Source organism: Marmota flaviventris, chromosome 3 (genome assembly GCF_047511675.1).
Source record: "Marmota flaviventris isolate mMarFla1 chromosome 3, mMarFla1.hap1, whole genome shotgun sequence".
Classification (NCBI taxonomy): Eukaryota; Metazoa; Chordata; class Mammalia; order Rodentia; family Sciuridae; genus Marmota; species Marmota flaviventris.
The window spans coordinates 157,286,253-157,301,325 of NC_092500.1; the positions used below are offsets into that span (position 1 = coordinate 157,286,253).

At 37.8% G+C, this 15,073-nt stretch overlaps 1 protein-coding gene and 1 long non-coding RNA gene across 3 annotated transcripts in view; one reads left to right on the forward strand and one right to left on the reverse strand.

Moving 5' to 3' along the window:
- Palld (palladin, cytoskeletal associated protein) overlaps positions 1-15,073 on the reverse strand; it is a 359,420-nt gene that overhangs the window by 176,958 nt on the left and 167,389 nt on the right. For both annotated transcript variants that reach the window (XM_027927229.3, XM_027927228.3), the window contains exons 8-9: positions 13,313-13,432; positions 11,023-11,365 (exon numbers count right to left, since the gene is read on the reverse strand). In XM_027927229.3, the coding sequence (XP_027783030.2) occupies positions 11,023-11,365; positions 13,313-13,432 (463 nt within the window). The remainder of the gene's footprint in view (positions 1-11,022; positions 11,366-13,312; positions 13,433-15,073) is intronic.
- Positions 1-15,073, forward strand: part of LOC139705267 (uncharacterized) — a 360,401-nt gene that overhangs the window by 124,916 nt on the left and 220,412 nt on the right. The gene's annotated exons all lie outside the window — the stretch shown is intronic.

The window sequence follows — 15,073 nt, forward strand, 5'->3', positions numbered from 1 at the left end:
TCACAACCTTCACATTTAATGCCAATTACTAGGATAGCAGCAAGTTTTAAATCGTAGCTGAGGCATATAATTACCCATATTCAATGTATTTCTAAACTCCTCTGAGCAACAGGAATACCAGATAGCTGCACCTACTTTGACATATATAGTGAAGTAAAAATATTTAGATAGTCCCTCAATCATTCAGCTGTTTTACTTTACTAGCTTCATATCAGGAGGCTCACAGCTGGAATCCCTCAACTGCTACCTATTATGGATGCACACATTGTTACATTTAAATAACAAAATGGACCTGGAGAACTCTTTGGAAGATATAGCCTTGAGCACAGCAAAGACTTTTTTTTCAGGTTTTTAGAGTTGAGATGGGGTAAAGTAGTAAGCTTTAGCAAGACACCATGAGAATGTAGATAAAGAAATGAAAGGGATGTACTAATTTATAGAACCCCTTTCTTTGATCATCATCAAAAACCTTTATGGTACTCATGCATCCTCACAATGGCCTTGATAAGGGGAGTCTACCAGGGAACTGCCACACCCTGAGGTCAGAAGGCTTGAACTGTATTCTAACAGCAGAGTTTGAGGTCCTGATTACAATGAATTTATAGTTTCCATTTTCTTGACCTTTTCCATTTATTTTGGACATCCATTCCTTTTGGACAATGAAGCCAATATGTGTGCTCAAATTTAAATACAATTTATTCATGAAAATCAGTACATTTTATCAAATTAGTTTAATACATGTATTGTTCTTAAAATAGAAGGAAAGAATATAAATTCCCTGCCACATATAGAAAAAAAGTTTTAAATGATATTAATTCCCGTGTTATCCCAAAGATCTGTGTAATCATAAGTTATGTCGAGTAAGGAAACAGTCATTCTTAGGTTTGTTGAGAAAATGAACTGTCTGCTATTACACATGTAGCAGAAACCAACTAAAATAAACCTCCCCATTACTAACGTTCTCACCACTAGGTGATATATTCATTTGAGTGAAAAACTTACACACTCACAGAAAAAATAAATCAATGGCAAAAAATTGGCAACCTAATATATTTCAGTCTGTAGGAGACAGAAATAAATTATCAAGTAGTAAAAGTTGTAGACATGGAGTGAAATTCAATGAATATGAATTAGGGAGTCATTTGTTGAGAATAATCATTTTAAAATATCCAAATACAGGAACTAGTTTTCTTCAATGAAAACCCAGCTCCAATGTGGATAAATGTGCTGAAATGTAAATGAAATAAACCAGGAGTTAAGAAAGAAGTAGGAATTTTACTAGACAGGACTCTATTGCCTTCTAACTGCAAATAATCTGTTACCGTTCATGAAATAACAGCAAGAGAGCCCCAGGAGGATTCTCTTGTACTCAGTCTTAGTAAACTCCTTCTCTATAGCTGGCTTCTCCCCGATCTTTTCGTCTGCCCTCAATTTTTTTTTTTTTCTAGATCCCTTCCATTGCTTATGGAACTCCTTGACTGATTCTAATATATATCTGCTTCCTCAAACATTTTTTTTTTATTGTTGTTGTTGTTGGAGATGCTTTGTCTTCCTGGAAATCTGGCCTTCTGCAGTGATGTTACTAACCTAGTCATGATCTTCCCTAAGCAGGAAGGTTCTGCAGGCTCCATGTTCCCCAAAGGTACTCTCAGAACAGCTCTGCCAGCATCACTTCAGCTTTGGCTCCTCTTCTGAAGTCTCTGTGCTCCACCTATAATCGCTCTCTTCCCTCCTGTCAGCAACCTTGGTCATTTCCTCACTTTTCTCAATGACTTTACTATTTAGCATTTGGTTTTCTGCATCACCTTTGGCCACCATCCAGGTTAATGTTCCTTCTAACCTCTTGACTTCTTGGTTCTTTGACCGCTTCCTCTACTCCTGTGACCTTAACTTCCACTTGAACTCTCCACTCAGGCAGAGATACTGTAAATTCTTTTATCACTTGGAAGGAGTTTTTCTTAAGCTTTTGAACCTTCAGAATTGTCTCTTTTGATCATAACTACGATTCTCTTTTCTATCTATCTTCCATTTTCACACTCCCTTTAGTCATTTTCATCCTTAGTGCAACTTCCATTTTCTTGACCTTTTCCATTTATTTTTTGGTCCTGTCTTTTCCTTTTGAGCCCTGAGCTGGCTTCATTTACTTTAATTTTTTTTTTTAAATTTTTTGAGCCCTGAGCTGGCTTCATTTACTTTTTAAATTTTTTTTTTTTAATTTTTTCTGATCCTATACACTGCTTGGATGACGTTTTCTTTTCTTTTTTTTTTTTTTTTTTAATATTTTTTAGTTGTCAATGGACTCTTATTTTATTATTTATTTATATGTGGTGCTGAAGATCAAACCCAGTGCCTCAAACATGCTAGGTGAGCGCTCTATCACTGAGCCACCACCTCAGCCCCAGAGAATCAAATTAAATATAAAAGCAGTGGGGCTGGGGTGGTGGCTCAGTGGTAGAGGGCTCGCTTAGCATGCATGAGGCACTGGGTTCGATCCTCAGCACCACATAAATGTAAAATAAAGATATTGTGTCCACCTAAAACTAAAAAAATAAATTAAAATAAATAAATAAATATAAAAGCATCCCTATTGTGCTAGGATGCCAATCACTCATGCCCCGTTTCTCCTTCTGTGTGCTGTTGAGGACTAAAGTAAAGTCACTAGGAGATATTCACTGAATTCAATGCAGGCTTTCACTGTAATTTCAAATGAGTTCTCCCTACACACATTCCATTGTTTCTCATAGTTCTCCTCAGGCAGTTTTTACTCTTTATAATTCCACAGTTGCCACAGCCATTCTTCCTCTTTTAACAGATGTCTTGGTTGCATCCTCTCCTGGCAATATTTAAATTTGAATTTTAATTTTTCCTTCATATCTTTTCTCCTTGACCACTGTTTCTCAGAGAAAAGTTTTCATCTTACTTCCTGTGGGAAGCTTCAGATGGATGATACATTAAATACAGGTCTTTAAAATAATTGGCTTATGTTTTGTTTTTAAAATAAAAAAATAGGGACAAGGGAAGTAGCTTAGTGGCAGAGCACCTGCTTAGCATGTATAAGATGGGTTTGATCTGCAGCACACACACACACACACACACATACACACACATAGATGAACTCTAGATGGGCAAAGGGGTGGGAGGGGAAGTAAGGGGGCATGGAATTAGGAATGAGATGGACATCATTATCCAAAGTACATGTATGAAGACACGGATGATGTGAATATATTTTGAATACAACCAGAGATATGAAAAATTGTGCTCTATATGTGTAATATGAATTGTAATGCATTCCACTGTCATATATAACAAAGTAGAATAAAAAAATTTTAAAAAAGCAAAGGAAATTTTCTTTAGGGAGGTGATCGTTGTTTGAAGAAAGTGTTTTCAGAGGAACAAGGTCATTTTGGAAGATAGGACCTTTTCTGGGGAGGGCTTTCTAGGATGGGCTCCAAAAATGCATATGGAGCCGGGCACAGTGGCGCATGCCTGTAATCTCAACAGTTTGGGAGGCTGAGGCAGGAGGATCACAAGTTCAAAGCCAACTTCAACAATTTAGTGAGGTACCAAGCAACAAACTCAGTGAGACCCTGTCTTTAAATAAAATACAGAAATGGGGCTGGGGATGTGGCTCAGTGGTTGAGTGCCCCTGAGTTCAATTCCCGGTACTGCAAAATAGAAAAACAAAACCAACCCCCCCAAAACAAACGAAAAATGCAGATGGACTCCTGAAGTCATTGGCTTTTAGAAAAGAGGGACTCCAAGAGGGAAGATGGGGGCATTCAGTGCCAGAATGTTCTGCTTCCAAGTGTGCTCAACACTGAGCTTAGCAGGAATCATCATTGATGGAATAAAGTGAGTTGAAGTTTAATGGAGGAAGGAGGATGGAAGAGAGAAGACAGTGCAAATAGACATTGTTGTTAGAAAGTTAAAAATAATTAATAGGAAAATATGATCTGTTCCAAATACCCCCCCCCCAAAAAAAAAACCACTGATAACATGTTGGGGTATTTCCATCTAATAGATAATAAACATGTTAGTTGGTTAAATTGTACTATTTATTTTTTCATAAAATTGATATTAAGCTGCTATTTTTTTTTTTGCTTTGTAGCTAGTGTTTTCCACCTAACCCCATATTGTTAATAGCCTGACATCAATTTCACAACATTATCTCTGAGAGCATTATTCATATGTGGCTCCATCTTATCTCTGAGTTGAGCTACACCCGTCTTTAAAAATAAAATGTTTCTATCTAGGAAGGCCTACTTTCTTCAACTTACTTTGTAATTAGCAAAGGAGCTCCATATACATTTAGGCAAAATGACAGGAAAACATATTGCATTATCATGTATTTTTTCATGTAAAGTGCCAATTACTTGAGATACACATATTGTAATTCTTCTGGATGGTTGAGCACCGCTTCATTCATAGATAAGGAATCTCCAAATACTTCCCAGTATATATTATGTACCAAATAAGACTCCTAGACATAAAAATAAGGCTTCAGCCTTATTCTGGAAATGTAATTAAACATTACTAGCAGAGCAAAGTAGTGTATTATCCTAATACCTAAGAATGTGACACTGTGAAAGCCAATGTTTACATGAAAAACATCATGAGGAAGAATACATGAAAATGTTATTTCTTAGTTAAGTTTCATACTTCAGGAAGTTCCTTGAATGGACTTTCCATTCCAGGCAGGTTTTTTTTCCAAAGTCATCCAACACCAGCACTGTTCCTGTAAAGTCCCTGTCACGCTATATTTATGAAGAGTCCATATCTGCATAGCCAAGTACTGCAAACCGAGGACCAAGGTCATGCCTACATTCCTTAGTTATCATCTTCCAATGTGTTGGGTGAGTGTGTGCGTGTGACTTTATAATAACAAATTGAAAAGATTAGCTTCTGCTTTATTTTTCCCATAATATGAGTTCGAGGCTTGGTGCCTCGCTAAATTGCTGAAGCTGGCTTTGAACTTACGATCCTCCTGCCTCAGCCTCCCAAGCTGCTGGGATTACAGGCGTGGGTCCCTGTGCCCAGCTCCATATGCATACTTTGCACTTTTGCTATCAGTAAATTGTTTTGTTATTTGACAAGACTGCAGATAATGAAAATCACCTAATCAGAAATAGAAGCTGGTGCATATTAAATCTTCAAAATCAGAAGCAGAATGGTTTATCTTCTAAACATTAAGTTGGAAAGAGAATATATTTGGATTACACTGAAAATCTAATTTGGAGATCGCCCATTGTTCCATTATTAAGTCTGTGTAATGTTAAAAGATGGATAGGATTTTATGGGGATTTGTGTGTATGTACATGCTCTTGACAAAATGATCATGGAGACCACCAGATTATAGATTATTCAAAGGTGATGCTCTTATTTCTGTCATCTTGTGTCCTTACCACCCAGCATTACCCAAAACTTGGCAGATGCTCAATAATAGAGAAGAGAAACTGTGCTGGATTTTACATACATTTATGTACATTTAAGGAACTGCTCACCATTGCTTGCTGGTTACATCTCTTTTGTCACATATTTTACCCCTCCCTATCATCCACTGTTTTGCTTGCCTTCTCTTTGCCTTTCATGTCTTGTCTTGTTTTTAAATCTACCAGGTAAAGCTTACGGCAAGAATGGGATCTAGGAAACCATTTGTATTCTAAGGTCAAGCAGTGACAGTGAGATCTTGAACCCTAACTCATGGGGGTTAAAGGACGGAAAAACGTTCAAGTTTCTAAATTATGATGCCCGAGCCACGCTGGTGCTTGAGCTGCAGTCCAACATAAACAGGACAGGAAGGGAGTAGCACAGGAGCCCTCAGCCATTCATCAAAAGTCTGGCATCGACAGGGGGGTGTTAACATGTCAAGTACACACACCTTGAAATAGCAGTTTGACTGTGCTGCGGCCTACTGATGTTGCAAGCATGTAGTAGGCAGTGACAATATCCCGGTCCTTTCAAAAGTCTCCTTTTCTCCATCATGTTAAAGCAAGATGTTAATCCAATGAGAACATAGGACAAATGAGGAAAAGTGGGAGGGTTCCCAAATTAAGTAAGTTGGATAAACTTTTCTAATGTAATTCTCTCCCCTGGGATTCTTACTGCATTCTTCATATTCATTCACAAGATAAATGATGTCAGTTGGAAAAGTATTGTAAAGAGGAAAAACTCTGGAATTGGTGGGGTCTGAAAATAGAAGCACTGGGCATATCTAGGTAAAATGTCAATCAGGACAAATGGGGCTGCTCGGGGGCTGTCTGCCTCTTGTTGGTCTGTTCTTGCTTCATCATTCAAAAAAAAGTTTTTGAACATGGACTATGCATCAGGCCCTGCTCCAGGACCTGGAAAGATTAGTGATTATCCCTACTCTCAAAAAGCTTACATTATAATACTGAAGGGAGATCTATGCACACACCCAAAAGCAAGGAAATCACTACCAGAAATAATTAGGTGCCCTGGGGTGATTACAATTTACTGAAGAGTGGCTGGTGGCTGCTTTTGATTGTGTGGTCAGAAAAGGGAGTGACATAAAGCTGAGACTTGGAAGACAAGAAGGAACCAGCCCTTAGAAGCAGAACATTCCAGGGAGTAAAACATTCCAGGCAAAGGAACGATTTGTACTTGAATTTGTGTCCAGGGGTATGGGGAACCCCAAGAAACTTCCAAATATAGAAAACCCGGCACAATGAAGTCACTGATAGAGTGATACAGGCTGCTATTTCCTTCTCTTCTCCCTCTCAAACACACCATCTCTTATTCCTACACATGCAGCAAAGGGACATTTCTCTGATTGTACCCAGTGCTTATTATGAAGATGTAGCTTCCCTTTGTCAGCCTGCAATTGTACTAAGTGGCACCAAAATCCCTGATAGCTTAGTTTGAATGGGTTTTATAAGATATGCACCTCTATTGAGACAAGATTTGGAGAAATAATTTGGTGTCTATGGGTGAAAGTGGGTATAAGAAGAGAGAAGCAAAGTCAGTAAAATGCAATGATTTTGGAAAGACTGATTTAAGCTGAAATCATTCTGCCTTTTTGTAATAGGAAATAAGGGCATTTTTTTTTTTTTTTTTAAAGAGACTTGGGGAAGAGCAAAAAGAAACTATTGGTTTTGCATGAAGGAAAAAAAAAAATGAAACCACTTCATCATCATTCTCCCAGTCAAAAGGGCATGAACTTTTATGACTGTGTTCATATTTCTGGCACCAGTAATGGCAAACAAGTATCATTTTATCTGTCGACCTCTTTTGCTTCTGGGTGCAAGAATTTTACTTCAGACTTCAGTCTCACTTTTTTTTTTTTTAATTTTTTTAGTTGTTGATGGATCTTTAATTTATTTATACGTGGTACTGAGAACGAACCCAGTGCCTCACACACGCTGGGCAAGAGCTCTACCACTGAGCTACAACCCTCAGTCTCACTTTTGATTTCTCATTTTGCTTCTTCTAAAGGTTTAGATTCTAACCAATTCCCACAAGACAACAAGAACATAGAAAAAAAAAAAAGAAATAAATGGGGTTTGAGAACAGCATTTTGTCATTTGTGTATTATTTGGTTTTACTTAGGAGGTGAGCTCATGGGAAAACATGACACTTTCCTCTATGTTTTGCAAATCACCTACTAAATCTGACACTCGCCATTTTCCCAGTAGGGCTTATTCCTAGGAATTCCAAGCTACCCATGCCTTCGAAGGACTGGTTTTTTTTTTTTTTTGCGGGGTGGTGGGGATGGTGGTGTAGGAATAAAGAGAAGCAGGCACTTTTACACTAAGCCCTAGATTTACTCTGAAACTTTAGGCATCTTTCATAGAGAGAGGGCAGCCACCCACTTATCCCTTATCCGGTGCATTCAGAATAAGGAGAAAAATAGAACTGTCAATTAACTTGGTTTATACTTATTCCTTTTCTTTTTCTCTGATAAGATGTGGGACTTACACACCATGTTGCTTCTTTTGTACTGTGACGGAAAATTATGAGCATCACTGAATCACAGAAACTACTCTATGGATTTTTTTTGTGTGTGTGTGCAGTGTTTGGTGCTGTTCACGGTCTCACATCGAGTGGTAAGACATTCCAAAAATTCCAGGATGCAGGGCCTTGGGTACTTACTAAATGGCTTACATTTAATTATGCCCCACTTATACTTGAGCAGAACCTAATTTTACATACAGATCTTTTTCTTCAGGAATCTGCCAAAACACCATTTTCAGATGAATTCATTGTGAGAGTAAATATTTTCATTCCTATTATTTCTCCCCTCCTAATTGTTTCCTATAAGTTTGGTTACCAACAATGACAAAGCATAAAAGGCCATAAAGCCCTTCAAATAGAAACCTACTTTTATGTGAAAGGGAATAAAATCATAGGTGGATGAATTTTATTCATCTGGTATATGCAAATATTACTTCTAAGTTGCAAGGTGTTGTTAGGGGCTGGTTCTGCCTTTCTCTAAATATCCTCATGAAAGATTAGAGCAACCTATAGGTTTTCACTGCTGACCTTAAAAGAAAAATGAAATCCCATTATTTTCCCCCAGTGTTTGAAAAGGAACAGTCATGTGTAAGTATTTCACTTGGCAATTAACCTGTTGTCATTTACTACTGCTCAAAGTATTTGCAGATGCCATTCCAAAGCATTTCCCTATCAATGCACACAATGTTTAAAACAATGACCAAACCTTTAAAAAAGAAGACCTTGATAAAAGAGAAAGGAAAGGAAGACCTCAGATCCAACCAAAAAGGTGAGGTGTAAGAGGGGAAGCTGTGAGTATGAGCTTTTTCTTTAATGACTTCTGTATTGCTTACATTTTCACATCAGCATGCATTTATTGGGTAATCAAAATAAAGTCCAATAAAATATTATAACTCATAAGGAAACTTAAAAATCAATGTATACTATTATTATGTAAACTTAATATGTAATATTACATATTACCCAGTTAAATGGCAGGTAATTTATATAATATGAAAATTATTAAGTCATACTCTAAGGAAATATTTAAATACATAAAGACTTGAAAACAACAGCAGTAAAATCTGGTATATGCAACTATTACTTCTAAGTTGCAAGGTGTTGTTAGGGGCTGGTTCTGCCTTTCTCTAAATATCCTCATGAAAAAGCTGTGACCCCCTCCGCCTTTTTTTTTTTTTGGATATCAAATACCAAAGTCCCTTTGTCCTGCATTTTATTTTATATTGAAAATCTGACTCATAAGCAAATCATGATGTCACTCTTCAAACTTGTGCCGAAGCTACTTATCTTCTTAATAACCATGTAATTGTTCTGTCTGTGTTTTGTAGAGGACCACCCCCCCACCCCGCCCCACCCACCATCATACACACAACATCACTGTTTCAGAGCTAAAAGCTGAAGAGCTGTTGAAATGCCTGAGATAAGAAGGGCTGTAAATGCCTGTTAACAGCTCCTCATGTTTACTCTCCGTGATTTATATCCAATTTATGATGGCCATTGTAGTAGATACACTTCACTTAATCAAGAGCACAGTCCTGGTCACTAAACACATTCCCTTTTTCTTTCCTAGGAAAGCAGGCCCCTTGTTTCATTAAAAGCACTGCAAATACATATTCAAGATGCAAAGATGAAAGAAGACAGCAGTGGCAATTAATTTTATGGCTGGTGCTATAAGAGTGTAAATCTCTTTTATGGCCGCCATGTTTTAGCTCATTTTACCTGTTCAGCCTCTCAGTGGAGCTGGAAATAGGTCTTAAGTGTTAACCTTTCACACAACTGCATACAAACCTAGTCAGTAGCCATTCTGCCTTAAAAGAGCCAGAACAGAACACAAAATCAAGCGCTGAGTAGTAATAGGTAGATTTTTTAAAACTACAATACAAGATTGTCCAGAAGTCTACTTTTATAAAACAGCCATTTGTTAATTTAAGGTGTTCTTTGAGATGGTTTGCTATTTTGTTAGTCTATGAATGTTCACGAAATTTCTTGATAAACAATAAAGGGCTGTATAAATGGGAGGCATTACTCTAGATGGAATAGCTTGTTAATTCTAATGTTTCTAACAAATGAGCTGATCACAGAGAGAAAAATCATAGACTCTTCGGTACTAGGGAAACAAAGAGTAACTCCTATCATACAGAAATCCTTCCTGCCCCAAATCAAAAACACCAGACATCATGGGGAAACAGAAGGGGCTTTCCTAGGTTCTGGCAAATTCATTCTCGCGGAAATATGACCTGGTAGAGTATATATACATTCTGTATGACTCTTACATTTCCACTGACCCCTGTCAGGGCAGTAATTCAAGGTCTGTTATGCTACGATAGAACCTTTTGAGTTAATATATTTCTGCCTCTCCCTGACATTGTAATGGCTCCATTCATAACAACTCTCTGCTGCGTGGTGCCAATGGAAACAGCTCATGCAAGCTTTATTATCCTAAGAAAATAATGGAAATCAAACATGAAGGTGGAAATATGCAGTCCATGGAATTCCTGGGCCAAGTAGGCTGTGTTGCGAAGGGCACACTTCTTCCTGACAAGCCCGACTCTCTCTGGTTTCGTTGCCCATGTCAGGATCTGCATGCTGAATATCCATCCTCAATTTTATTTTCTCCTCTCATCTATGTCAGATCTCCTTACTGATTCCTACACTTAAAATGTTTGCAAATATCTTAGTACAGGGCTTAATAGAGGACTCAATGTAGATCCCCCTTCTCTGTCCCCTCTGGGGAGAGGCCACATCCTTGGCTAGACACCGCAATGCCATATCACTCACAGATATTTTCACAGCCGTAACCATTTATAGCTTTCAGCAAAGGGCAGGTTTAACCAAGCTTCTCATTTACCTTACTTTTAGGTTTTTTTTTTTTTTTTTTGTATTTTTTGGAGGACCCCACTTAGAAGCATGGTCACATCAAGTCGGGGACAACTTTCCTGTAGAAGGGACAACTTACCACATAGTCCAGGCAAAAGGTTTTTTTTTTCCTAACCAGAGAAGAAATTTAGCAGGAGTGTGGAAAATATTATAAAACCGTGCAGGAATACTCACAGTTTGGGTTTGGCAAGCAGAGGTGGTGGCTCCTTTGTGGGCAAAATCAGGCCAGCTGGTGTTGGAAGAGATTTATTACCGTTAGCTTTGCCGTTAATCAGTCCGTTCACTCCATGGCTGGGATGGACTCCGTTAGTTTCCCTCTCAGCAGAACCGAATTGCATTTGAAGGGCTGCCATGCTAAGTCCTAAGGCAGGGCTGTTCACCTGCGGGATCTCAGATGGTTTCTTCGAAGCCAACTCAAAGGAACTCTTCTCCAAGATGGGAGGAGGAGGCGGAAAGTGTTGGAAGTGACTGTTGTTCGATTCGCCCATTGAGTCGTAGCTACAGTTTTCAGTGTTGGCTAAGGAAGGGGAAAAGGAGAAAAAAACAGTGAGAGGCTGCTAGTTCAGCAGGTTCTTTTCACAGTGTCATCAGTCTTCCGAGAATCCCTGATGTTCCCTTGTTAGAGAAGAGGTAGCGGTGCTGATCTCATTGGTTGTAGATACACTGCCATCTGGAAGCCCCGGCTCTTCCTTGTTTGTTTTGAATGAGCACTGACTTGTCTCATTTCCCAACTGAGCTCACTTGTAGGAAACCACCTACTGATTCATTAACAAATTTCAAATAAGAACTAAAGATAGGATTTGGTGAAAAAGAAGAAGAAGAAAAGAACAATACAGACAATGTCAATCATTAATGCCTGGTCCTCTTACTTTTCAACTCATGGATCTAATTGGCCAGCCTAACTGTTTATTGACAGTAGCTCAACCTATAAAGGTCTTATTTGGATTTTCATTCTATTTTAAAATTAAGAAAATAAAATTTTGAGTCCAGGTGAAATGTGCCATGATCTTGTGGGAAAGTTTTTTTCCATGCTGGGTGATGGCCTCAGCTGTAATTCAGTATGAGAGTTTCTTTATCTGTTACCCTTAATGAAACAGAGGTATATTGAGATCATGTCTTCATCTTGCCAAAAACCCAGAAGAGAGCTTCTGGCATACACTCAAAAATACTTATTGAGGTAAACTGAAATATTTGTTTGCTATGTAGTGCCTCTTGTTGATTTACCCCAGACAGAAATGGAAAACACCAATTGTTGCCACTTTTTTTGCTGTTGTTGGAGCCATATTGCTATGGCCATTTGGTGGACAGTCTTTAAACCAACTCAAAATCAAAATGCTGGGATACTCACTATTATGTCACTCCATTTATGACACTGGGATCTCCTTTGAACACTTCAAGAGCTCATATTATCCACTTCCCCATTAAGGTGAAACCTCCATTTCTTTTTGAAGATGAAAAACCACTTATTGTTGCCACACTCATATCCCCAAACCTCTGCTGCCACCTAGCACCAAGTTCTTGCTCTTCTAGGAATCAAAGGCAGATTCAATTTTTCTCTTTAAGCCTGTGTCTCCTACAACCAGCCACCCACATATTGATGGCCTTCTATGTGCATTACCACGTGCCAAGCCTGGTTAAAGAGATGGCTTAAAAATCTCTGTAAGATGATTAACAGAAATGAGATAATTACAAGAAAGCTCTTTAGTAAAGTAGAAAACAGTCATCAATCTCAAGTGGTAAATTTTTGAGTTTAGAAAGTTCATATGTTTTTTAAAAATTTTTTTAGTTACACATGGACCCAATATCTTTATTTTGTTTATTTATTTTTATGTGGTGCTAAGGATTGAATCCAGTGCCTCACATGTGTGAGGCCCATTGAGCCACAACTCCAGCCCTAGAAAGTTCATATATTTTTAAATATCGTTTTCAATACTATAATGCATAGTTTTATTTTTCATACCAAAGTTATATACCATCATTGATACATAGTATGAATGGAATTTGATTTCTAAGATCTTTCCAAATTACATTAGGTTTATCTTGGATCATCTTTTCAGGAGTTTCAAGAGTGGATTAGATAACGAGATATTTGTAAAAGTACCTCTAGATCTCATGTGTTGGCACTGATGAGAACAGAGACGGAACCTCTGATTTCTGAGGTGACTATAATTCTAGGTCAGCATGATGTTAGGAAATCCGCCCATTGTTTCCAAGGCCAAGATGGTATGACTTAAAAAAATAGTCTCATGAGTGCTCAGATGCTCCATTGTCATTATCTGTCAACTCTGCTTCCACCCCTCTCATGTCCCTCCCCCAAAGCCTTCTGTTTTGTAATGAAACATCTGATTGTTCTGGTAGCAGCCAGCATTTCCAACAGCTGAGCCATCTTCCAGGGACAATTGCTTTCTGTCTCAGGAACCATACCTGGGGAACAGAACCAAGGCATTTTAGATTCTCCATATACCTGAGGTGACAACTAGCTGGGCAGTGCTGGTCACTGATCCATAATCATTTCTTGCAGAGCAGGTGAAAATCCCTGCGTCTTCAGGGAAAGTCTCAGCGATAACGAGGGTACAAATCTCCTCTGCAAGTGAAGAGAATAGAGTGATCCATCAGAGTGAAGTCACTTTGAAGATGTCAGAGCTTCTTTCCTACTCCCCACCCCCTCCCACCCCCCTCCCACCCGCCTTCTCTCACATCCTAAGCGCAAACTTTTGGGCTTGCAGAGTGATGCTTTTCCCCTCCATTCAACTATCAATAGCGAAAATGAACAAATCTGTCTTAAGACATATCATATGTTTCAAATGCTGGAAGAAAAACATACTAATTGTGGGTGAAAGTGCTACCTTGTGATAAAAACTTTCTTTTTTGGTCAAAGAGATCTTCAGAATCAAGATGTGATTCTGCAATCTGTATACAGGGTAAAAATGGGAGTTCATAACCCACTTGAATCTAAAGTATGAAATATGAGATGTCAAGAGCTATGTAATGTTTTGAACAACCAATAAAAAATGAGATCTTCAGATATTTTTAATTTTTACATGTAAAGTAAAAAACCATAAAAGTAAACAAGCAATACAAAATATAAAGCGTAAAATGAAAAGTAAACTGTCTCTTTTTTATCTTTCGATTCCTTCTATATGCAGTATGCCCATTAATAATCTTATTCCCCAAAGTAGATTTCATGCTATTTATTTACTATCACAATAAAGGGTAATGAAATACATATTAATTTAAACATTCATGTATTTAATTCTAGACAAAAAATGAGTGTATCTATCCTTTGAAAATGTATCCAGATATTATCAAAGTATATAGTTTTTGATGTAGCATTCCTGGATCAGATATGTATATTTTTGTATTATCCACTAATATGGCCTTTAGGCATAATTAAGTATTAGCCTATTTCCCACTGCACACTTGAGCTACCCCTAAACCTTTCCCATTCCCTTTCCTGACTATGGTGAGGATAATCTAGTTAACAGGTCATACTTGAGATTTTGCTAAGCACTAAAAATGGAGGAGTCCTTCATGTCAAAATGTGATGTTCCTATGGAAAGATCTAGGAATCACAGTGATTATAGAGATTTTACCATGTGGTATAGGGCAAGGCTAATTTTTTTCTCAGATATATTAATACTGGTTTAAATTTGTAAGAATCATGGAAACACACACCTTATTCTTTTAGTATATTATTCAATTTGATGTTTAAATGGGGTGTGAAAAACTAGGTCCAATATAGAACACAAAAATGAGTAAATAAAAAGCTAAATAAGTAAAGGAATGAAATGATCGAGTTAAAGGTAAAGAACAATGACAGGAGGACAAAGACACCAAGATGCCACTTACAAAGTATCTAAAGTAGTCAAACCCTTAGCAGCAGAAAGTTGAGTAGTGGTGGACAGGGTCTGGGGGTATGTGAGGGGAGATTGTTCAGCAGATACAGAGTTACAGATGGGCAAAATGAAAAAGTTCTAGAGTTCTGTACAACACGTGTGCATAATTAACAACACTGTACTGTACAGTTAAAATTTTAAGAAGGTAGATTTACTACTATATATTTATTATCACAATAAAAAGTAATGAAATACATATTAAGTATTCGTCCATTTAAGTGCTAATTTATCCAGGTGAACATGCCTATAAGTTGAGGCAGGAGGATTACAGATTTGAGGCCAGCCTCAGTAATTTATCGAGATTTTCAACAACTTAGCAAGACCCTGTT